This window comes from Poecilia formosa, unplaced genomic scaffold (assembly GCF_000485575.1).
Source record: "Poecilia formosa unplaced genomic scaffold, Poecilia_formosa-5.1.2 Scaffold38, whole genome shotgun sequence".
NCBI lineage: Eukaryota > Metazoa > Chordata > Actinopteri > Cyprinodontiformes > Poeciliidae > Poecilia > Poecilia formosa.
Window position 1 is genome coordinate 397,307 of NW_006799977.1, and position 26,524 is coordinate 423,830.

The window sequence follows — 26,524 nt, forward strand, 5'->3', positions numbered from 1 at the left end:
CGTGTGAGGTGAGAGCGCGGGGAGTGGCGGGGGGAGAGTGGTTGTGCGCACACAAACACACACACACACACACACACACACACACACACACACACACTGCCAGTCTTTCCGGGCTCCAGCGTAGGAGCAGTGCCATGTCTATCTGTCCCAGCAGAGCGACTGCTGCTAAGCTGCCCTCGCAAAACCCAGTGGCGATTTTCTAAACCTCACACGAGAAAGAGGGACAGATTAGGGATTTGACTTTGTGTGCAAGTAAATAAAAGTCACTGGACACAATGAACAACAAGTCCATTCAGAAATAAAAAACATGGTGTCTCTTTGAGTGCAGGCAGAGAACAGCTGTTAGCAGAAAAGAGGGGCTTGCTCTTACGCTCTGTGGCTGCCAGGCAACACAACAGGCGGCACCGGCCAAGACCTGTTTGGGGATAAAGCAGGCACAATGACCTCCGAACAAAATGAGCTGAAAAGGAGAGTGGATGTCAATGATGTGGAGTATTTTCCTGCTCTGGGAACAGCTGTAAGATTTAACTTAATAAGGAAGGAAATTTCACCAAATGTTTCAGCAAGTTTGGGAATTACTTTCCTCATCTGGCAGGAGGAAATGATCTCCCAAAATGCAGTGCGTCACAGGAGATCCCTGTACGACCGCCAGTCATGCTAACTTTATCCCATGAGGAAATGGTTTGGGACAGCAACATATCCAAGCATTGTGACAAGTTCTTAATATTCACTCACCAGGCACGCACACCTGCTGAGTTACTCATTAACTAGCAAAAGTCTCTCGGGTTTACAGAGAATGATTTGGAAAACAGGGCTGGAGCTGAGTGCATGAAATGCCTGGTTGAAGTCAGAGGTCAGAAGTGAATCACCAGATGGTTTAGGATGACAGCAATGCAAAAGCAGCTCATAAAGGTACTTGTTGCAACCAAGAATACCATCTGTTTGAGCCACAACATGTTGAACCTTGAAGCAGAAGGTTTGACTTGGCACAAGGTCCAGCATAGTTCCAGCTGCCACTCCTGTACGCTAAGAACAAGAAACTCAGGGCTACAACTAACCAGAGTCGCCAAATTTAAATAGCAGATTTTAAAAATGCGGACTGCTCAGTCATTGTGTCCTTGAGTAAGACACTTCACTTGCCTGCTGGTTGTGCTTAGAGGGCTCAGTGGCACCGGCACATGGCAGACTCACTGTGGCTACAATGTAGCTCACCACCATCAGTGTGAATGTGTGTGTGAATGAGTGAATGACTGAATGTAACTTGAAGCGCTTTGGGGATTCTTCTGGACTTGAACAGGCAGGCAGCATTTCTCTTACCAGTCTTTGATTGAAATCAGACTTTCAGATCAATACTACATTGATTACGCAAACAGGCCATGGTAAAATTTGCCTTGCATCAAATCTTTAATATAAAGTCTCTCGTCTTTGGAAGTTTGCCCATGCAGGAATCCCTTACTCCCCCATCTCCTCTGATCAAGCCATCGGATCATGTGGGGGGAGCCTGAGGCGCTATCAAGACAGTCATAAGATACCATCTGTCCTGCAAGTCCTGGATCTGCCCCAAGGCCTCCTCCCACTAGGACACTTCTACAACAAGCTGGTAAAGAAGGTGGCCAACAGGCATCCTAACCAGTTGATCAAACCCCCTCAGATGGCTGAGTAGAAAGAGCAGTAATTCCTCTCTGAGCGTATCCAAATACCTCAGGTACTAACCCTTATAGACACCAAAAAAGGTTATGAGTCATTTGTGAAGCCTTGAGGGTGGAACATTGTGTTACCTTCTCTGCGTCAGTATTTGTTTAGATTTGGTACTGATGGAACTTGGTCAGAATTAAACGTGAATGAAGGTTCGTCTTACGTCACAACCTTGTCCAAATCATACACATTCGTGACAAAGTCAAGTTAGCAGAAACAAAACAGCAGCATCTTTCCTCAGACGTTGGGGCTGGATATGATGATTGAAAAGGGGATTGGAGCAATGAGTGCTGCAGGAGAACTGATGATTAACCATTCAGCACCAAGAGTGAGGTTGACGCCAGTGAAGCAGTTGTCAAGCTGTTTGTATGATTTGTTTGTCTCTTTAATTAATGCTTATACCACAGCTTCCTACTGTAAAAGGACCTTTAATGTTGTTCCTCATGGTTTTATGGTAAGCCATCTGCTTACACCATCAAACCAACTGATTGCATAAGCCACTGGCAACTCAACACAGTATTATATTCTTAAGATATTTACTGACTGTCAAAATTTTATACTGCATCTACAAAAGAAGTGATAAAGCTCCTTCAAGACTGATAATTTCTCTGCACACTCCACATCTAAGCACAACATTCTCAATCATATATGTCGTGTATGTGAGTTGAGTCAAAAAGCTTCTTCTAAGACTTTCTTTCAGACATACATAACTCCATTCTTTGACACAGGTACCCTCTGAAGTCTTTTCAAAGTACCAGCACTCGTCTAGGATCTTAAAAGCTTAGAAAAGCCTCGAGGACACACATTTCAACAAGACTATCTAAAGAGAGCGGCTGCATAAAAGACACGAGCAAATGTGAATTTTGAGGGCAAAAACCTGCAGAAATTCCCCTGGAATGCGGTGTCGACCCCAAGCCTAACCTCTGTCTGCTTCCCATGCAGAAGACCCCTGAAGTTGATTTGAGACTAATGAAAAAGAGGCAAGAAAACAAGAGGATGGGGGAGAGATTAGAAGAAGCGCTGGGAGCGACAGCAGACAAACATGTCAGACTCAGAAATCCACAGACAGGAGAGATAAATAGATAAAACTCACAGCACCGGGAGGTTAAAGTCATAAAAACAAAGAAAAGAAATCTGACACAACATATTTAAAAGATAATGGTAATGCTAGAGTTGTAAAAAGTTTATCTTTTTGAGGCAGGAAACAAGTGTCACAACCTGACTGGGTTTTCCAAAACATTTCACCCAATAAAATGAGTGCAAAATCCTTAAAGTATTTCTGATAAGAGAGACTAGAAGACCCCAAGACTCCACTGTCTAGTGTGAGTCAAAATCTAGGGTCTTCATCTGATGTTTTTCATCAGTTTTTATTGCTTGAAAGCTTTTCAGTACAGTGGACTGTAGACATGGACAGGTTTATTGTAGCCATTTACTGACTCATGAAGATCAACATATACGTCTTACTTGAAAGATAGATTTTCTTGTCCTATGGTTAAGGGAAATGGATTTCTGTGTTACATCATATTTTGTATCCCAGGGACAGGAGATCATATAAAATCATACGATGAATTCTTGTCAAGGCAAAACATCTGATGAGACTAAAACTTCACATGCAAATATAATTAATCTTCATTTTAAGCAACTCCCACTGAAGCTACAGCTATTCAGTCTTTAAATCCCAGATATGATGAAGAAGCAAAATTCTGATTTTTTTTGACAAGAATCCAAATCTGATTATTTTCTTTTAAGCTGCAACAAACATAAAACTGAATCCATCCTCAACAAATAATATATTAAGGGTGTTAATCAGACTGAACTGCACAACCACTTGAGATCCCTGAGATCACAACACCCAGCTGTTTAAAGTAAAATACAACACTAGTTTTTCTCCAAGATTTTACATATATTCAACTCAAAACACAATACAATGAACAATACAATGAGGTGAAAAAGAGATGATTTTAACATTATTTTAAGAAAGTTTAGAATCCTCGTATCCCTTTTCATCTTTGCCACATCAGTGTCTTAATCCGTCCATCTGTCTCTTCACTGAATAAAGGAGTTGTGTTGCCCATGGCAGCAACTCTGTGATATTATGTGTGCTGCTTTTTGATTCATTCAACATCATTAGTGGCTGCAGGGCGAGCATTCATCTCACAAAGCTAAAAGGATGTTGTGAATCCGTAGTTATTTCTCCAGCGGCTTTTATACTCTGTGAACATCAAAAACGAGGCACCATCTTCCATCTGAGAAGGGCTATTTGTTATTTGACTGCGGCTGTTTTAGGATTTTCGAGGAAAGCAAGATATTTAAGTGAAGGGAAAGAGAGAAAACCTCCAAAGTATGGCCACTCTGAAGGCTTCCTGACTGGACGTCTGAAATACCTAGTTGTGAACGGCGTCAGAATGCAGGGATGATTCTCACCTGTCCTGGATCTTGTTCAACATACAGTAAATTCAGAGATTTCCTTTCTGGCTGAGCTCCTTCTTCACCTCAACAAACCAGAGAAACTCCTACATTACTGCAGACGATGCCCTAAGTTATCTATTCGTCTCTTGGTCCATCCTATCATCACTCAGATAACTGAATCCTTCTGGTTAATCTTCAACGCCCCTAAATTTAGCTGAGAAAATAATAAGGCACTTAATTACAAAACAATTACAAGTGCCAAAGCTGACCCCAGTTAAGTAAATGGAAAACATCCATGGTCAAAGCCACCATTCAAACACACTTACTTGGCAGCCTCTTCTCTCGATCTCGTTGATGCACTTGTATATGATGAGTGGCACCATCAGCCCGGTGTTCTCCCTCTCCACCACCCGCCACGCCTCCACTCCAAACACCTGCGGCTCTCTGTCTCCGTCTGGCCCGCCGTCCAGCGAGTTCTGCCACTGCTCCATGAGGTTCAGCTTGACGTAGATCAGGCCCCGCGGCTCCAGCTTCACCGCCAGCTGGTGGGTGCGTGTCACTCTGAAGAGTGCAGGCAGCACCACCGTTCCGTGGCAGCAGACACGGTTCCGTTTCGGCGTGGGTTCCCAACTGAACACCACCAGCTTGAGGTGCTGGGCGTTCTCCAGCTCAATGTTGAAGGTGTGATCCATATCCAAGAACGATGTTCGACAGGTAAGAAGTGCGGTTCGTGCTTTGTTAACCGAATCGACCTGGATTGCACAGTAAACATCTCGCGAGTCGATGCGTGGAGGTTTGAGGTCCTCAGCACCATAAAAATGGAGGCTCATCAGTCCAGAGATGTACTGGCTGCACTTAGGCTGATCTGTGAAGCTGTAATGGCGGAAAGCATCAATGTCCAGCTCGGTGCCATTGAGTCTAGAACTTCCTCCCTCAGCATCCTTGCCTTTTCCGCCCTTCCCCTCGGCAGAGCCATGTTTGCCAGATTTGGCAACCAGCTCCGGTGAGTCACCGTCGCTGAGGTAGCCGCCTTTGCTGGCCGACTTTGAGCTGCCGTCATTCTTCTTCTTGTTGAAGCTGTGTTGTGTTGAAACGCTGCTGTCCAGGTGGTAGCGGGAGATTACGTTGCGGCTCGCCGGCCCACCTCCGGATGGGGCTAACCGAGGCGGACCGGAAGTCTGGGTGACGGTCTCGGACCCGCTGCCGGTGGCCCGGAGAGAATGGGCCCTTGGCTCTAGCTGACAGTTTCCATTGCTACTTGTGTTGCTGTTTTGGGTCCCTTTGACGCTGAGCTTTCGGCTGAGTTCGGGAAGCTTCTTCATCTTCATGGAAATCTTCCTGACTGTTCGTGGGGACTTGATCTTATCTGGGAAGGACCAATTGATGGAGCTGCTCTTCTTGGTTGGGTTTGGGCTCGAGGGAGGAGAGAAGCTAACAACGTTGGGCAGGTCAAGTACATCTAAAATGGAAACAACAGAAGAAAAGAAATCCAAATTAACTGTAATTCTTATAAAATATCTATAAGAAAATCAACAAATGAAGACCATCACATGCAACCTTCCCAAATCACTATGTCTACTGCTTTCTGTATGTAAGTTTAACCTGTTATCACTAGTAATTACACAGTGTCTCCAGAAGACAGAAATGGGAAAAGGACGTAAAAGCAAAGGAAAGGTATGTAGGAGCCATAAATTACAGTCTCCGCTACACCTTTATGGCATATCAGCATATGATTAGGCGTACATGCAGCCCAGTAATCCAGTGGTAAACACAATCTCTGTGTAACACTTTATATAAACATCCAACTCTGTATAGTACTGTTAAAGTCTCCATATGCAAAGCCAGACAGTCATTAAGAAAGTTAACAACTTCAAAGAAAATGTGTAGAAAATACTTTTATGTCGGTTCTATTTGCTTACAAAACTAGAAACGCACCTAAAAAATTAGCTGGAGTTTACAATCAGTGACCAAAACAGACCCTGAGCAGAAAGTTGTAAACAATTTTCTTTAAATTAATGTACCCACAATAAACATGGCTGCACTCATCCAAAATAAAATTATTAGGATTTTTCTGATGTTTTTGCTCTTCTCAGTTATTAATTTCTTCAGCTAACAACTGAAGTCTAATGCAAGCACAGTCACTGGAGGAGACAATAAAAACTGTTGCAGTTCTAAATCAGAAAATTATCATGGGCATGTGCAAAGTGGGAGCCTAAATATTTGTTTTTATTATCTGCAGGATATCTAAATCCACCATATTGGAATTCAGTCTTAAAATCTATGTTTTTCTCACTAACCCTCAGTTCATGTGTGGACAAGAAATCCAAGCTGAGCAGAAATGTTCTATTTCACAAAATATCCTTCTTAGTTATTGTGGACTGAAAGTAGGAATACATTTCTGATTATTCCTAGTTTGTTCAGATTTTCTCAGAGGGCGAAAGAACACAGAGAGATATAAAGTGGAAAGCGAGCCGGGTCCTGCCAACTTCACCAGCTCTAGTTTCAGAGGAGACCTGCTGTGCTATTCTAGGGTGCAGGCCTGGAGAGTGAAAAGACTGAGGTGCAACAGGATGTAGAGAGGGTAAGATGGGGAGCACTAGTGGGTCAGGGTGTAGCCCTGCAGATCAGGGACAAAGGCGCCCCTTGTCCAGACACTCAGAGGTCTGGAGGGTCGACTGCAAGGCTGGCAAGCTGGCTGGTAAACGTACAAACACGGCTTTTCTCTCAGATTCCTCATCAAGCCCCCTTTTAGACGGGTGGAGTGGTGTCTGCCTGTCACAGCGCCCTGCCAGTAATCCAGACAGAGGGGCTCTGAAAATGGAGAATATGGGCGGAGGGCCCTGGAGGAGCAAATTTACCAAACAACATCTGGGGAGGGGAGCAGTACACAAAGAACTACAGTCAAGGCTAAAACAAGGGTTGTAGGAGAGAGAGTACTAAAATCAGACAAAGCTCACTCACAAATTTAAAGTATTTTAAAGTGACCACCGAAAGATCTAAAGAAGCATAGTTTACATATAAGCAGCTATTTTAGGTACTTTCTACAAAAAAGAATTTTAGGAAACTGCAGAGAATTATTAGAGTAGCTCAGAAAATAGCGAGGATTGTCCTAACCTTACTGCAAAAATACTGAATTAGAATTAGAAGATTCTACAATTTACTGACTTGTGGGAAAAAAGTACAAACTTTGAAGTATAAATTATTACATGTAGTAAACAATAAAATAAACCTTTTACCAACACGTAGGATATGTATGATATGTGCTGTTGATAATTGTGAATTATTTTTAATTCAATAAAATGAATAGAAATTCACTGTTAACCAGAATCACCTGGTTTGCAGTTTGGTTGACTTGGACGTGTGACTGGTGAGTCAAACATTAAACACACTGGACATGAGAACTACCAGGTTGACAAGAACACGCCACACAAGTTGTAATTCGCCAAAGCAAATATTTTTAGTATTGTGATGTTAGTTTAAAGCATTTCCAAAGGGAACACCCAGAGGAACTCCCAGGAAGAAGTTACTTTATCATCACAGCTCATTCTCACTCCCTCTGTTGTTCTTTTTTCTTCAATTGACTGATTTAGGGCGAGTCTCTCAGCAAGATTTGCATCTTGACGACTGCATTGTTAATAGTTTTTGCTCTACACACACGCACACACACACAGGCTGGGTTGTTTTGTAGCCTTTGGACTTGTGGCAGCAGCCAGCAGAGTAATGTGACACCTACAAGCTGAGGTTCAGGGGCGATGGTTTGACACTCAACCCTCCAGGGCCATGTTCCGAGGTCAAAAGGTCAAAAGGTCCACATTCCGCTGGGTGTCACCTAAGCCGTGTAACTGTGCCCACCCCCAACATTTACCATGCTCTTCCAGTCCCTACATTACTGTAACACAAAGAGAGAGGGCATTTATAAGTAAAGAGCACACACACGACCCCTTGACCCCGCCGCCCCCTCAGGCACCCGGCATCCGACAGCCTTTAACAAAGGCCAGGAATTTATGACCCTGATTTTTCACCACACCAGCATTAAACAGGTGCAGAGTGAAGGCGTGCACCAAAGTTACAACAAACTAATCATTTGTTTTTGTGTTATTCCATCACGAAACAAATTGCTACTGCAGCCCACGCCAAGACAGTCATATAATCTCAGCTGTCGTTTGATTAAGCATTTGTGTGAGAAAGAGAAAATGAGCAAAATGAGCCTGAGCAAACTTTGATAAGCCTTGAGGGGAGACAACAATCTGCTGCTCCTGGCTGCCCACCTGTATCCACTTGCATGTCTGTTTTCGTACAAGCATGTCAGCCACAAGTGTGCGAAACGTAAAAACAAAATGGGCCAGGGTGTGTGCTGGCAAACATGGCAAGTGTAAATAAAAGTGTGAATGACATGTTGGCCCTGTAGTTTCTTCTCTCGGTGACTGGGACTCCACCGTGAGCTGAGCTGCCTCCTCTTCACTCAGCGCTGGATATTTTGGTTCTGGATGATTTTTTGCTGGCTGCAGAAGTCTGGTTGTCGCACTACAGTACTTATCAAAAGCCTTGCCTAAATAACAAGCATGCAATGTGGTTGGTTAGAGCCCTGCCAAAATGATACTTGCGGTATATGACTCAACTTTTTTATAGTACTGCCGCAATTTCTCCACTGCTGTAAATCAACAAAGTGAGTGGGTGCTAATTCTGGTCAGCAAAGTGAGAAAACTTACAAGGTTATAAACATTTGCAATATAATGATAAACTGAAGACAAGCCCACATTTAACAGCTTCCTCCGAATATTATATGAATATTCCTGTCAGTAATGAATGACAACATCTCCTCTTGGGAAACAAACAACAACGATAAGGGAACAATCAATCCATATCCACTTTAAGTGAGTCACATCCTGAAGAGCTTAGCATTTTAGTGTCAGCTAGTCACTCTGAGAGGCTCACTAAGTGATTAAAGCTGCATGCTAAGATTTTTACAAGACACTTAGAAAAGGACAAAAATTAAGAACTTAATACTGGTGTGAAAAGATACGCTCTGTTTATCAGGAACTTTTCAGGAAATATTTATTTTAATACTTAAAATATCAATAGCATTGTTGCCTTGCAGCAAGAAGGTTCTGGGTTCGATTCCCGGCCCGGGGTCTTCCTGCATGGAGTTTGCATGTTCTCCCTGTGCATGGTGGGTTCTCTCCTGGTACTCCGGCTTCCTCCCACAGTCCAAAAACATGATGTTAGGTTAATTTGTCAGTATAGATTCTCCTTATGGGTGAGCGTGTGTGTGCATGGTTGTTGCCATGTCTGTCTCTGTGTTGCCCTGCGATGGACTGGCGACCTGTCCAGGGTGACCTCTAACCTGCAATCACCTGATTCTGGACAAAAGCTAATTTCTTTATCTCTAAAAGCATATCAGTTAATAACACATTGTTAAATAGAATACCTCTAAATAATCAGTTTTATTTAGAAATGTTAAATTATTGAATGTGATAGATCAATGAAACAATTGTCTAATTTTTAGGATTTGGGTGTTTTTTTTTTAGATGAATTGGGCAAAGGATGCCATCGTACTCTTTATTTGGAGAGAATATGCCTCGTTTTGCCCTGATGATTATTTTTACCTATCAAAAGAGAAATCAAAAATCTTCTAGAGAAAACTATGTGACCTGAACTTCACTTCTGTGTTAAGGAATCTGCTCTGTTTTTCCAGGGCTATTCGCACAATGTTGCTGCTAAGGGCTGCTGACTTCCTCCAGACCCAAACGCTGAAACCATCAGCCAAGATTAGCTTCAGGGATTGAACTGTGAGGTTTGTACTCTCTGCCTATAACGCTATCAACCAAGGCCAAGTCTGGAACTCTGCAGCCAACGAGACCAAAACAAGTCCAGAAATAGCTCTGATCCAGTTTTGAGTGCTGGCCAAGTCAGATTCCCTTAAACAGGCTCCAAAGAGAACAACAGATTGGAAACACACCAGTGAGTTCACCACCCCCAAAGTCCATCAATCATTATCGTCCATACAAACAAAGCATTCAGATGCACAAAAAGTCACTCAGTAGGCAGCACACAAGGAGTCTGTAGTGTATCCGGCGAGGGAAAAGGAAGCAGCCAACCGGACAGAGTCATCTACATTTATACTACTTCATTAATTCAGCAGACATTGCTATTCGTGCTCAATAAGTAAGAGGCCTGTCAATTTTCTGGCCTGCCAGATGAAAGTGGATCCTTCATGAGCTCATTTTCATGTTAAACAAGAAACAGGAAGTTCAAAATATGAATTGGAATCACAGGAATTCAATGGGATTTGCAAACGTCAAAAGCCTTGATTCCTATATGTTGGTATGGATAGAAATTGTGATGAGCAAAGCTTGAGTATTTATGTGCTACTGGTCTGCACAAATGAAAACATTTCCTACATATCACATTATGAAAGCTTTGAGACATTGCAGCAATAGTTGACCATGTTGGGTTTAATCAAAAGGTTCATATGGAAAACCATGCCTCTGTCTGCACAGATGTTAGTAAGAAACTAAAGACTTACAGGGTAAGTTACATTAAATAAATGTGTTGGAGCCAAATTATGTGTCTGCTGTCTCCAAGCAAGCCGTCCAGTCTGCGGGGGGCTTGTTGTTTGATGTTTTATTTGCCTAAGAGCAGCAGCTGCTGTGTATTCAGAGGGAGGTGAACAGAGAGGACACTGGTCACTCATTCGCCAGACAACCAACTCTCTTCTGCCAGGACTGGAGAACAAACTGGGACTCTGTCTGAAGTTTGGTCAGGGTGGCCTCATTTGAAAAGACAGGAAAAGGAGCAAGACTGACAGGTAAAACTGGAGCTAAACAAATAAATCCCAGCAGACTGAAGCTGACACAAGCCATAACGCTTCGACACCTCTGACTGTTGAGGAGGAGAAACATGTTTTGGCAGACTTAATTAACCAAACGCCTCTTGGAACTTAGAATATTTAGAAGACCTCAGGATGAAATAAGCTGCTCAACCCCTAAGATCCCAGATATTTAAGGTATTACTAGAAGTAATCAGCAAGCACAGACTGAATGGTTTAGTTTCTTGGAGAAAATGCTATCGTACTAAATGTAGTGGGTGTAAATGAATGACAAGCAGTTAAACAGTTTTTTATCTGAAAATATTAAATGTATTTGCATGAAGTGATGTGTTCAGTGTCTAACGTAGAATGTTTTTCACAATGTCTGTTTGTTTTCTGCAAACACTTCTATTATTGGATATGTCTGCATGAAAGTGAAAATAGTCACTAAAATATAACCTAACTACAAACCAAAATATAAAAATAAAGCACATAGGAGTGCATTCCAAAGCAATGACATAAGAGAAATGAAACATTGAGAGCTGCAAGATACATCAAGTCACCATTGGAATGTCACTGAGCTCATTATTGCATTCGCTAAGGTCTGGTTTAATCCAGTTTTGATATTTTATTATATTTCAAGTGATCTGCATAAACACTCTAAATACAAATATCATATTTGGTCAGTTTGAAGAACTTGATGTATGGACATTCGTTGACATTCTAGTCAACGAAATGCTTCAATTTACAAAGTGGAGGGGAAATTATGATTGAAAACAAAAACATGGGTTCACAACTGATAGTCAGCGCAATTATAGCCAACTGTGTCACAACTGTTCATTTTCCTGATATCCTGCAGTCCTAATCTGGTCCCGCCACATAAAATGATGTAAATTAGTTGAATTATCAGAAGACTGAACAGGGTGTGCTGGCAGTTCAGCCACTTTAAGCATTCAAATGGCAACATGACCTGATGGTTTTCAGTACAGAGTGTTTGCATAACTTTACGATTACGACACTTCATCAAGTCATTACTACAACTTTTCTCTTTATTTGGAAACATTTTATAGTAGTTTGTGAATGTGTGAAGGACATGTGGTATCTAAGCTGCAATGATTTTCTTTCTTTAACAAATTAGAAACTTTTTTAGTATTGAATAGCTACATAACAACTCTTGCTTGCTAAAACAGAGGGAGAAAAGCAGTCTGAATTATTATTATTATTATTATTATATATTTTTTCCTAATTTCCAGCTCCTGATTCTTTGATCAACAGATGAGAGGCTGACAGCTCATTGCAGGCTGCTGCCCTGAACCCACCACCACCCCTCACCCCCAGCACGCCCCACCAGTTTAAAGAGGAGGAGTGTCCCTCTGCAGTCAATACAAACTCTGTTAACAGCAACCGCAATGCCACAGTAAACTCTGAAGGTCGAGGCCGTTTATAACTGGAGACGAAGGCACACAGCGAGGCAAAGCGAACTCGCCGTATCCACACCACACTGACAAGCCTCCATGATGGTTGACGACACAAAGCAGGAGACGCAGCTCCGTTTCTGTTGCTGTAAACTGAGGGATGGCATCACCAAACCCGCTGGAATCGACTGCAAAGTCAACATGCAGCAGGCCGTTCCAGAGCAGGAGGGAAAAACGGGGGGGAAAAAGAAAACAACACCGCTACGCGCTGCTCTCATTTTCACAGCAACAAGTAAAACCACACCATCACAGGCCTGGCTGCAGGAAAACACAAATATTTACTGCAAGGCATAAACATAGCACAGGTTTCTGAATGGTAGCAAAGTAAAAGACTTGCATATAATTCATGTCCAGGCTATTCCTCTACAGTGTTTCACATTTCAAACCTACAGAGATATCTACAAAAAAAGTAATGATCAGAGGAGCAATAAATCTGGAGAAGATGCACAGCTCAGGCTCAAGGAAAGATTCAGAAGCTTTCCTTCTGAATCTGTCAGAAGGAAAGCTTTAGTTTGCACTCCACATATATGGTATTTATAAAAAGAAAAGATTGACAAGAAAAAAGTTATTGTTGAAAGAAAGCTATAAGTAAGAGAGTAAACACATGTGGGAAGAAACTCTGATCAGATTAACCTAAAATTGATCATTTGGCCCAATATGCATCACCTCAAACACACTATTCCTATGGAGAAACAAGGTGGTGGCCGCATCATGCTGAGGGGATGCTTTTCTTCGGATGGAACAGGGACATTCTCAGACTTAGATGGAGTTATACCGTAGAATACCGTTTCATTAAACAAGCCTCTTTAACATTCAATATTGTCCAACCTGATGCCTGAAATTTTCAATTTGACAACAAAAACAACACAGTTCTATAAAAGGTGTGCTAAGGAATAGCTTTTAATTAGCTCTGTGCTGAATGATTAGTGAGGCTGTGCAGTATGATTAGAGCCGTTCCTGGACCGGTACACTGAGACTCATTTAGGACTGGATTAATTCTAATCCCACAAGGAAAGTCTTGCAGGACAGACAGTCTTTTTTTTTTTTTTTTTAACCATGCATGATGTTATCTGAGCGCCAGGAGTTAGCTGGACGCTACACAATCAGGCTAAAGGAGTTTATCAGCTACTAATCATTACTGCTGCTAAAGCTGGTTGGTGCAAAATTCTCATAACACAGAAGAATATAGAAAATATATAGTTTCAAAAGGTTTCGGGTCTCGGTTGCTGTGGTTTTGGTTCTTTGTGGAGGGAAGCTGTCAGTGTGTTCATTTCAAGCCTTCAAACTGTCGCTGGGAGAAACAAGAGCCCAAGAATGAGCCAGACTATTCACACTGCTTTTGTGTTCGTACAACTGTAATGGCTGTTGCGTGCCACAGAGAAGCGTTATAATTAAAGGCTCAGATGAAGATGTGCCAAATAGTTCAAACTACCATGTTGCCACATCACAGAGAACAAAAAGTCGGAAGTCAGGAAAAAAGAAAAGAAAAAGAAAAGGACACTGGGAGATGGGAAGCCGTGTGCTGGCTGTCATCATCCTGTCGTCGCTAACGGGTGGGAGAGTAAAGAGGAGGCAAAGAAAGTGAAGGAGAAGTGCAATGATTCATGTCTGAGGTTATTCGGAAACTCTTGGGGTCAAGAATCTGTCCCTGCTCATGAACAAAAAAACTCCAAAGATCACAGATCATTGTGTGAACTCGGTGTTAAGTAAGAGGATATCATTCCTCTGAGGAATGTCAGTGTTGAATTCCTTCTGTCTAATGTCTGTCTGAGCTGAACTAATGAGGGACACTGATATGGGAGGATATGATTAGACAGGGATTGACTCCTGTCCGCTCCGATAAAAAAGAGCATAAGAATAAGACAGTTTGTCTCTTTATGTAATATCTGATGAGCTTTACACTTTAAGCAAAAACAATGAAAAGGCTTAAAGATTTAAACTTAAATGAAAGTTGTCTTTAAAATTTACAGTTAAACATAAAATATTTAATATTGTTAGCTTTTATTATGTAGAGCAAAAAAAAAAAATCCTTGATTAGGATCGTTGTCAGCGTTGGCTATAATCAGTGCAAACCGCAAAAGTCTGCTGAATGATTGATGGAGACAAAACGTAATTGGCCCCAAGCACCATCTCAATAAAATAAATGAAAAAGCATGAATGACTAAGTCTGCACAAAGAAAGAAGCAATAAAGAGGTTTTTTTGGGGGTTTTACCTGTGGGTCTGCTGGAGGAGGGCCCCCCCTCCTCTGGAGGTTTGCACGCGAGCATCTGTCTGTGCAGATGTAGCGCCTCCGTGGAATGTGCAGCATTCCCCGAGCTCAAGTCTCCTGTACCGCATCCGGGACCTTCCATGACCGCCTCCGGCCCGCTGGAACCCTCCGAGGTCCAGCCGACCTGAGCCACGTCCGCTCCCCTGCCAGGTCGCCTCTGCGCTTCACCCTGCGGTGGGACGACCAGCCGAATGCAGGGCCGACGAGACGTCTCCGGTTCATCGTCCTCTGGGATTGGGTTGTACCAAATCTCCCCCTCGTCATCTGCGTCATTCTCTTCCGACGGGTCCACGCTCCGGGGATGAGGAGACACCTTACACTGACCAACCACCACCTGAAAACAAGACAAATAGAGTTTCAAACCATTGTTGTTTTAAAGTCTTACCCTCTTTACATCTAACTTTAACACTGACTTGTCTGCTGTGTTCCTTAATCTTTGTGATTCTGCTTTTGTTTCTAATTTGTGGTTAAATTTTCTCTAAATGGAACCCACACTTTTCTCCTTATCATTACTATTTGTAAAAAATGTCTTGACAACCATGTATTATTTTCCTTCCTCTTCACATCTGTGTTTTCTATCTGTCATATAAAATCATGATAAACTACATTAAAGCTTGATTATAACTGGAGGTGTTCCAATCTGATACTAATATCGGAAATCGATCCGATATCAGCCAATAGATGAGCATCAGATTTTATGAGCTTGCATCTAAAATTGTTGGATATCAGCATGTTGTCATGCCTGTTGTTGTTGACTGCTGGTCTCTGTTTGAGTAATGTATCACCTTTCTAACATTCCACACCACAAACTATGTAATAAAAGAATGAATGATGCATACTGATATGGTATTAGGTCAATATTGGTATCGTATCAGGAGTGAAAAAGTAGCATAAGGACACCCCTAGTTGTAACATGGTAAAAAGACTCACCCTGTCATAGACGTTTCTGCTTTTTCACCAATGCTAAGCTAACACAGTCACCTTAATCTCATACATCTGTGGAGGATCTAACCTGAGGGATCTGTGGGCGTACTGGCCGTGGCAGCGCTCCACCTGTGGATCTCACAAATTCAGGCGAGGGGCTGGGAGCAGGAGGAAGCTGACAGCTCTCCTCAGCTCCCAGCATGCCTTGCAGCTCATCCTTGGTGCAGTGACTCTTTGGCTGGGAGCTCTGCTGCAGCCAGTTGCGCTTTTTGGACACGGTAATGGTGGTGGTGAGCTGTGGGCTCCATGATGAAGGCTCGTTGGTCAGTCTGCTGGCCTCTCTGCCGTTAGCACACGGGGTTTGGAAATTCTCAATGAAAGCTGAGAAAGTGGAGGACACAAAGGCAGACCGTGAGAGAGACTGCAGCAGGCCGGAAAATAAAATGAAAAAGTTATTTCCTGGGTTAAAAAACGGAACTAATAATCATCGTGATTAGTATAATTTCAGTAATTACTGATGTGAACTGAATTAGAGAAGTGGATGTTTCATCTGAAACTATTCAAGTCACAACAGGCTGAAGAAAACATTTACATCAACAAACCACAAGTGTGAAAATATTTAGTAATGCCAGGTGGTTTAAATATTTCTTTGCTAATTTTTTCTCTGTTTTTTCGTGGATTCAAAGACGGATGGACTATCATAATTTCCCTCAATGCCCTCCAGCATTATTTCCAGAAACTACCCTCTTCAGGGTTAACTTTGGGAATCTGTGAACTCACACTTCCAAGAGGAAATAGAGGGATTTTGCACGCATACCTTCTGCTGTAGCAGATCAGAAAAAAGTATGCAAGAAAGAGCCAACATTTCAGAAAGGAGTAGGAGGAGGAGACTGGTAAAAGGTGAAGACATGTTAAAAAAATAAACAAACGAAACATTCCGGTAATACAGATGTGACCTGCATTAGCACTTCATGCTTCGAGGGACTGGAGAAAACAGTTCCCGCTAGGAGGAGATTTCCAATCAGATACTAAGAAGATGCAAGAATTTATCACAGATGCAAGCACAGAGAAGAAAAAAAACCACACAACCATGCACAAGAGTGTGACAAGTAAAGCACAGTGCAGAAGGAGGCCAGCATCCTGCTCTAACTTGTAGAGCAGGCTCATATAAAATGCTGTTTTGATCTCCTCCAGCTCTCCTTCGAGCCCCTCCAACATGCTCTAATGCCAACTTCTCCAGAAAATTATTTTTTCATGCATGCCCGAGTAGCAGAGCAAATTAGAAACCTGGGGATATTTTTACTTTCTTTTAGAAAATTCGACATTCTATGCAGAAGATCTAGCATAAAATATAGTTGTAATAGTGCCAATGAAGAGTGAGTTCTCAGGTACGTCAGAATGTATAAAAAGCAAAAAAGATGCTGAACTGTAAAAACCATCTGTATTCATGTGAGTGGGTCTCAGTGCTGCATTTAACACAGTTGATCATAACATGTTGATCAATACCACTGGAAAAGTTGGTTAAAATGTTCTTGGCAGATCAGTTATCCGTTATAAGTGCGAACAAACAACAACCGTGAGGGAATTCCTCCAGGCTCTCTTCTCGGGCAAGCAGAATTCAATATCTACACATTTAGTCCAACTCCAACTATGGAGTTTTACATTTCCTACAACTATAAGCCAATAACACAACTTTATGTTTCTGTGTGATCACACAACCACAGTTTGCTACAGTCACCAAGTCCTGGTGTCCATAATACCAATGGGTTGTTGTGACATCAACTGTGTCTGAGCTATTTATTTGTTTTCAATGTTCCTTCTAGCATTTCATTCTTTTATATTAAAATTTTACTATTATTCTCGTACTATATTTATTGTGTGTAATGGGATTTTTTCTTCATTTCCTTGTAAAACACTTTGTCTTCTTTCTGAAAGGCGCAGCACAAATAAACTTGCCATGCCTTGCCTAGAGTCCACAGGCCTATCCTAGCAGTTTTCCAGAGATCTACAGCTTTATAAAGCAACTATTGTCCCGTAAACATACACACTGAAATTTATTACACCGCAACAAAAGAAGGGGTTAATCTTTCCTGAGCTACAGCTAGAACATTATGTGGGAATGGACTAATCTAAGTTGGGGATTAAACTCTCTTACGCTCCACCTTGTTGTAAACATTCCAGTTAATTTGATTTCTGAATCAGCTTTGTTTGCACAGTAAAATCCTAATCTTGAACGAGTAACAACATTTCTTGTTTTTCATTTGATGTCTTACACAAGCAGAACCTTCTTTTTGCTTCATTTACAGAGGACTTGCATTCAGAATCACATTTGTATTGTGTGTTTGCAAAATCTCGATTAGAGATTTTTGAGGACCTGCAGTTGAGTAATATTAGAGGTTTTGTAAAAGGAGAAGCCAGGATTTTATTTCTGCTGGTTCGCTGAGTTCCATGCGTGACTGTGTGGGCTTGAACTGCCAGGCTGCACTCATCTGTGATGCTATGATTTCATCTGCTCCAGTCTGGCTGCGTTTCAGGTAGCCTTTCAATTTTTATTGAAAATTCATCAGGTTAGAATGTACTGTAGCAGAAAACGGGGGATTGTACTACGGTGCACCATTAACTGTGTTTTGTAAGGAAAAATACACTAAAAACTTTAACCTTTTTACCTAAAACTGATCATTTGCAACAATGAACTCAATTTCTTACCAGGGAAACTAGAATTTAAAGACGTTTTGGTTTCAGGATGGACAAAGACCCATAAACAACAAACAAAGCTAAAAAGCAACCTTAAATATAGAAATCAAGTCACTTTTAATTTATTTCTACAAAACAAAATATTTTTATTTGAAAAAAAAAGGAGCAATTAGAACCAAAACCTCTCCAGAACTACTGACCCTGATGCCGAGACTACACACGGTGCTTTTGTCGACAAGCTGTCTTCTTCAAGGGGTCTTTCATAACTAGAAAAGGAAGCATGTTCCAACACGAACGGCATTCCAGACCACGGCTGGAGATTTAAATCTTTGCTGCCGTCTCCTTTCACCATCACACTCCTTTACAGCAGCAGCAGCTTCCAAAACAAACAACAAGCCGGACAAGTTGGACCCAATTTGTAAAATTTTGGCCTCTTTTAACTGCTGTCAGATGTTAGACAATTTATAGGCCTCGTTCACCTCTCAGTCTGTTATTTAGCCTGATAAAAGCAGACAAAGGATTGCTAAGAATTTAGGGATTTTATCCTAAAAAACATCAAGATATATTGTGGTTATATAATTGAAAAGTTTATAAGACCGCTGAAATAAACTAAGATATTCTAAGAGGCAACATAAGGACAAAATGAAACAGTAAAAAGGAATAATTATGATTAGCAAAGGTGAGATGAAAGCTAAGTTTGTTAGCTGGTTAATAAGTTTTCAAGGAAAATATTGTAAATGTAAAATTTCATCCTTCAAGTTAAGGCAGGAAGCAGGTTTAATGCCCTCTGAAAGGCATTTGATTATTCAAAATAAAGCATCTAAGATGCATAAATAAAATACATAAATTCTCTATTTAGAAGATGAAGGACAGTTTTAGGAAAAGGAAGAAAAGGTGCAACCACAAAACCAATCCAACAAAAACACTTATGGAAAATGTAGTATTATATCTTTCATATACATTAAAAACTGTCAAGGCCCCTTTCAGCTTCTTTGTAGCCTAAATTATCTTGTGATCACTGCAGAGAGAACTGATGGACCCCTGACCTGAAGGTAACAGATGGCCAAAGCCAATAATACAGGACTGTGTCTTTGTGACAAGAAAGAAAGAAAGAGAGAAAGAAAGAGAGAAAGAAAGAAAGAAAGAAAGAAAGAAAGAAAGAAAGAAAGAAAGAAAGAAAGAAAGAAAGAAAGAAAGATGGTGCACAGATGGGGAGGAGTGTTATGGTTTGCAAAGTTACCAAGGAAAAATCTGTTAGCGCCGAAGCAGATCTGCGCTGTGTGAGCCACAGAGTAAACCCACTTACATTCATCTCTAAACCTTATGAGTGGCTGGATCTTTTACTCCACAAAGACAAAGCACTTGATCCACTTTCCCATAGGCTTTTAATTTCTTTCCTGATTTTCCTTTTCGTCATAGAGGCTTCTCTTTTGATAGGAGCAAACACACAGCAGCTCATTTTCTCCTCCCTACAGACACAACTTTGTTGTGTATACGGGGTTTGTGAGCTCCCTTTAGAGCGAATCTTTTTGCTGGGTGCCATGCATTCCTGTTGACATTCATTCATATGTTAATGAGGATTGTCAGTGTAGATTTTTCTTTTTACACAAGGACAGAGCTAAGATCGCTCAGGGTTACATCACATGTCAACACTTGCATCCCACTGACACGTACTGCCAGTGCTGTCCTCAATATGTTGGCTGAAGAGCCAAGTTTTTTCCTCTGTGTTGCAGTTCTCTCAGTGTTTCTTTTTTTGGGTTTTATTGTGCTGGTTAAAATTTAAGTTTGAGGACACAGAAATGGCTTAATTAGCACAAAAACTGAAATAACAATAACAGCCCTTTTAAAAGGAGCTCTGAAGTCCCTTAAAAGCTAATAAAAACTAGTGCTCTCCCCACTCCTTGCAGCAGACGCCATCATGACTCAAACATCTCATAAAACCATCCCGGTACGATCCCTGATGCCTTAAGTTTCTTCCAGCTGATATCTGCAACATCAATAAATCTGTCAAGGCTATAAGACAAGACAATCTTTGTACCGCCACCCTCAGTTGTGTCATGTGTTTCTGAAGACACTTTCTCAAAACACAACAAATTTATATAAGGGTACGTGTGTCTAGCATACACATACGTAACTGTATAATGTTGATGAACATGGCCAGCATGAAGCCTTGCCATTTCATTATCACCAGCCTGATCCGGTTATGCAAGGCAGGATTGATCTATGATTTTCTGATCATCGAATGTCGCCATAGAGATGAAGACTCATCGGACCGTGAAGCTTTTTTCAGTAGAAAGTCCAGTTTTAAGCTTCAATTTTGGTCTAGTCCTCTGCTGCTGCAGCTCATCTGTCTGAAGGTTCAACATATTGTGAGTTTAAAGATGGAGTTCTGCATAGTGTGGTTGTAAGGTGGGGTTATTTGAGCTCCTGTTGATTTATTAGGCTCTCCAGTTCGTCTGCAAACACTCTTTGAACCTCTGAAATCAACAAGCTGATTTAGGGATCATTTTCTTTAAACCTTATAAATAGTTGTGTTTTAAAATCTCAACGTTAAGCTCACTGAAGTGCTTTTTAATTTAAGAAAGTCGTTTTCATCACATCCAGATGGCTAAATTTGTTGAGCTGTTGTCATGTGACTTGCTGATTTACTGTGTTCAACTGTTTGAACTGGTGTACCCAATAAACAGAAGAATCACTGTTTGTAACACACACAGAGCCCAAGGACCAGCAAATAGTGATGGATTTAGGAAGTTCAGCAAAAACATATTAAACTCCTTGTTTTCAAAAGATTAGGTAAAAGGTTTGGAAATATTTGGTTTTGCTTGATAGAATTTATTGTTTTAACTTTAATCTTATGCCTTTGTCATAAATCTAAAGATTCACAAGTTAAGCTAGCTTAGCGCAACTTAGTAAAATGAGCTGGGAGGTTGGAGGAAAAAAGGAATTTGGTAAATCAAACAAACTTTATTGACCTCAACTAATGAAACTTATAAATAAAGACATTACATTTCATAAAATGTATATTTTGAAGCAGATGCAACTTGGTAAAAAAATCAGCAAATATTTTGGGAAGTTGCTGGTACAGACCAGGTCAAAACACTTAAAGATCTGCTTACATAATCAAAAATATGAAATGCTAAAACTTCTGTTTTTGTGAGGTCTCGTGTGTAAATGGAAGCACTTCAAGATAATAATACATATGTTTTGAGCAGCTGAAACAAAATCTGTTTTTTTTCCATTTCCAGTTTTTGCCCTAACAGGTTGGCTACTCTGACATATTTACTACTTAATTTAAAAAGTAGTAAATATGTCTACTAAATTAAGTTAAACTACTTTAAAGACAGCATACAGCACTAATACTGTTCTTTTCTTTATACTTTTTGAAAGAAAGTCTGCACATCTTCAAAATATTCTAGTCATAAACTGGCATAGAAACATCACCGCCAAATTCTTTTGAGACTTAACACGATATTTACCAAATGCATGACTCATGACCTAATGCCAGGTGAAAGCAGGACACCTGGATCATGCCCACCTGCCAGCTTGCCTTCTCTGACACACCAAAACAAAATAAATCTTTTGACTTCATATACAAACACGAACAAACAAAAGCAAAGAGGTGCGTAGGCAGGCTTATGTTCACAAAAGATATTATACATAAAGCTGTGTATGTTTAGAAACAGTGCTGAATGGAAAAGTTGGAGCAAAAAATGTTATGAAGTCAAACTAGGAGATTTGACTTACTAACTTTACACTAAAGTTTGAGATCCAAAGACATCTAAGGGCATTTTCAAACAACTCAAACAAGAGCTTTAAGTGAGTATTGAATAACTTTAGATTTTTTGTAAGGTGTGAAGAGCTTCCCAAGATAAGCAAAGCAATGACCTCAATAAATACTTAATCACCCTTCATTTTGTTCAGTCATGGTGAGGAATTAGGTGACACAACTCAAACTAGCTAAAAAAACAAGAATGGCATTTCAAAAATTCAACTCAAAGTCTCTTTAAAATGCAAACTACCATTGGGCTGTCAAGAGCAAATGACTGGGGAGGAAAGCGACATGACAGCACAACCCCCTCTTCTCTCAAACAAATCACACACCACGAGCGCAGCAGAAAAATACTGCAGTGGCTTCTCTCCCGCCTTGGATTCCTCTGGCCACAGCTGTGGAAAAGCTCAGCAGAGACGGGGAGAAGAGAGAATGTGGAAGAAAATAAATGAGGAAAAAATGAGAGTAAGAACCGTGTGGTTCATGGAAACTAATAAATACCAAGTTCCGTTCCGATTCTAGCTACAAATTGGTCAAGAAAAGCTGTAAAATTGGTGGCAATATGTTAAACAGAGAAATCTTCTGACTAATGAGCTCACTTGTGGTTTCCTGATACAGATGTTTCCGTGTCTTTCATAAAAACTGCAATAGAAAATTATTTTACCTTTTCCTCAGAATCAAACATTAAAATAAAAAATATAAATATAAAGACAAAGACACACACATAAAACCCCACCACCAACACCACTGAGAACAATCTAACAGAAGAGTGAGTTAGTTGTTACTGGATCTATGCTGTGAGTATTTTGACCTACAACCTCATGTGCAATTAATTTAGTGTTAAAATGCTCCTAAATTAGTGTGAAGGACAAAGCCCGCCACCGGTTAGAGAACCCCTACAAAGGAAAGCAAGAGGTCTGAGGTGTCTCGTCCCTTTGCTTTGCATCCGAAAGTGGAGGAGTGAAGGGTGGACCGCCACCAGACGGAGTCTACTATGAGTGGAGGAGGATGACAACAATCAGATGGGAGGAAGGAGGGTAGAGGATTCCCCTGGAGACGAAGCCACCCTGTGTAGCCTTCCTACCTGGCTGCTGCTGCTGTCTTGCAGACTTGACTGTAGACGACTTAACCTTGACTGATTTACTCCCTCGAACCGGAACCCCTGGTTTGCAGCCTCCGAGGTTAGCCTGAGTGGAGGACCAATCCTGGCTCTGGCCTCCACCGAGAGGTAAAGACGAACCCTCAATGCGCTGCTTCATCTCAGACGACAGCAGACGACCCTTGTGCATCCACTCTTGCATCTTGTTCACAGTAACACCGTAGGCTTTGCTGACCGACTGGACCACCTGTGTCCGGACTTCAGCCTGCACTTGCTTGCCCTCCTGACCCCAATGACTTGCTGCTTCGCCGTTGCTGTCTGTAGAACCTGTGAGGCTGTTGACCGAACCGCTGCTCTCATTCAGCCGTCCACCATGTTCCTCCTCGACTCCAACATTTTGCAGCAGTTCGTCGCTGCTGATGGTGTTGCAAAGCACCTCTGGTTCAGATAGCTCACCTGCTCTTGAGACTTCAGCCTCTTCATGTTTATTTAACTCCAAAGCTTCTTTATCATGATGGACTTCTGCACTTTCCCGTTTGGTTGCCTGAGTACAAGATGAAGGTAGGCCTTGATACCTAATAACTCCATCACTGGCAGACCGGACTAATGTTGGTCTTTTGGTCATTGACAAGCTGGACGTGCTTTTACTGATCAGCTTTGCCTTTGACTCCAGGTTTCCAGTAAGGCAGAGCAGGAGTGATTCAGTGTCAGAAAGCTGCTGGGAACTGTGGTTCCCTCCAGAGGACCAGGAGTCGCTGTCGGTGTTTTTGACAGAGAGCCTGGAGCACAAGCTGTCTCTTGAATGACTACTACAGGAAGAGGTGGCTTGCTGCTCAGCTAAGCCACCACTAATCTGCTGAACATCCAGGCTGATATCATTCATAGCATTGATGAGAAGATAATAGGCCTCTTGCAGCTGTGTTCTGAGCCTGTCTGTTTCCTGGGCGCTATCACCATCATCTCCCTGCCCTTTGTCCTGTATCTCTGCAACCTCCACTCCAGCAACATTTTTTGGTTTAACTGCTTCATAAAAGGGCAGAATTTCATTGTCATAGTAATCGTCATCTTCACTATCTAAGGGGTACCCCAGTGACCCCTCTGTGGTGCACAGAGTTTGCATTTTGACATCACAAATCTGCAAGTCAGTGGGGAAAACTGTCGGGCTCTGAGGGCATCCAGCGGTCTCCCCACTGGGCCTTACACAATCAGGCTCATAACTTTCAATGCTTCTGATTAAAACGTTTTCCTCAGAGTTTGGAAGCACGCAAGTTTGAGTGTATGCCTCCAGAGCGGGGCGGTCAAAATTCCAGGTGTTGTTTGCGTGAATTGCTACTACAGTCCCTGCCATGTGCCGGGAGTACCCCCGGCTCCTGGTCTCTGCCCCCTCACCATCGGCAACCCAAGCCACGGCTGCTCTAACGACCCCCGTCTGCGCCCGAACGTGCGCTCGGTGTAACGCTTGACCGGAGCTGTCCCCGAACCCGATCGAATCGCCGAAGCCGCATTGCCTCGGCGCAGGAACGAAGCGTTTTATCTGCACATGCGGTCCTTCGAGAGAGATCCCCGCAGATCTGGGCTCCCGGAGAATCCTGTCCTCCCCTCCTAACGCGTCCCCAGCAAACCGCGCGTCTCTTTGAAGTGGGGCCCCTAGGAGCCGCTCATTAACGTGAACCCTGCCCCCGCTGCTCGGCTCCCGGGGACGTGAGCCAGCCACCTCCGCTGCGCGACTCTCTGGGACTGTTGTGGCCCCCTCTGTTTGCACCAGCGCTCCGTCTACATAATTCTCGTACGCGCTCATTCTCTCTGCCGTGAAATCCAGCCCTGTGAGCAAAACGACCGGCCGAGGCTCCTCGGGGAAAACTTTTTCTTTACCTTCTCGGCCCCCATTCGCCGCAGCAGCAGATCCGTATCCACCGCTGAGCGTCGCTCCTTTTTTGGACTTCTTCCCCCGTAGTTTTGCTAGTAAAGTCCTCCGCAGAGGATCAGCCATTCCTTTCCTCTGCCCCCCTCCGGCTAATTCCTCCCGGTGTCTCTCAGCACGCTGGCTCCAGAGGGGAAGGACCGAGCGGGTTCTCCTCGGTCAAAGCTCGCCGAGCGGACGGGCTCCTCTCCATTCTCCGCTGTCACCTCTGTTCTGCTGCCCCACTGAAACACTACGGACTCCGCTTCGCTCAACTGCACCACCTCTCTCTCTCCTGTACTATACACACACTGCACACACTTCTCTTCTCCGGTCCTCCCTCCTCTCTAGCGCCTCTCTCTATGTTTGCAGCTCAGATGTTTGAAATATTTTCTTGGTTCAAAGTTCAAAGATTTCAAGCGCAGGTTATTCAAAGAAAATAAGCGTAATTTTAGCCCATTTACCTGATTAATAGGTTCCAGGGTAATAGTTTGCTACATGACTAATTACCAGCCCAGAGTCACACCAGACTATTTGTTGTCTGGTGTATTTGTCATATGTGGGGCATGGCTCTTTACCCAGGGCAGAAGGTCTTTGGGAGTGGAATACACCAGATAAGAGTTTTTCTTCCTCTTCTTTAAATCATGTTATTAAAACTAATATCTAACAAATATCAGCAGGAAACAATAAGGAGGATGGTGGTTAACTATCCATTCCACATACCACTCTTACTCTTTTCCCAAAGGATAGGGATTATGTCTGTCACATNCATTGTAGCATGCGAGAAATTTCCTTATGTAAACAATAACATGCAGGGGGTCTAGATTTGTAAATCCGATTATAATTAAGTCGGTTCCTCACCAGGTATGAACCTCACCGCAAGTCACTAATCTATCTATCTATCTATCTATCTATCTATCTATCTATCTATCTATCTATCTATCTATCTATCTATCTATCTATCTATCTATCTATCTATCAAAGTATTCATATCAATGAAAAAGTCAGTGTCATCTAAGTGAAAAGTTCTTACACCATTGTAGCTTTGTTGTGTTTTCATTATGACAGATTACACTGTCATTTTAATGCATTATACATATGCTTCGCATTTTTACTGCATATCTTCTTTGCGGTTTCGGTTTGTTCACATCATCGTGCAAAAGCAAAGTACAAACTTACATCAAACATTAGAAACACCCTTTGGGTACAACTGTAAACAATATCATAATTGAAAAGTGAAATTCATTGGGAGAAACTGATGAATCCTGAAGAAATGTATAACATTTTCTTGACTGATATTGATAACTAGTTTTTTTGTAATGACCCAACCATTGAATCAAGGACTCATAGTTTTATGTGGAATGTACTTTCAGGATTCACAAGAATAATTTATTTTTTAAGATGAAGGTGACAACCTCAGGGTGCGTTCACACTGCAGCCTGAAGTGACTCAATTCCGATTTTTGGCAATTCCGATTTTTG

General features: G+C 42.0%; 1 protein-coding gene across 2 annotated transcripts in view; it reads right to left on the minus strand.

Annotated features, from left to right (window-relative positions):
- The window catches only part of syde2 (synapse defective 1, Rho GTPase, homolog 2 (C. elegans)), a 45,081-nt gene extending 19,718 nt beyond the window's left edge, over positions 1–25,363 (minus strand). Inside the window, exons 1-4 of one of the 2 annotated variants that reach the window (XM_007550821.2) lie at positions 25,016–25,363; positions 15,670–15,962; positions 14,601–14,991; positions 4,431–5,563 (exon numbers count right to left, since the gene is read on the minus strand). In XM_007550821.2, the coding sequence (XP_007550883.1) occupies positions 4,431–5,563; positions 14,601–14,991; positions 15,670–15,962; positions 25,016–25,133 (1,935 nt within the window). In that variant the 5' untranslated portion in view covers positions 25,134–25,363. The other variant, XM_007550819.2, reaches the window with a different exon arrangement.
- Positions 25,364–26,524: the final 1,161 nt, after the last annotated feature.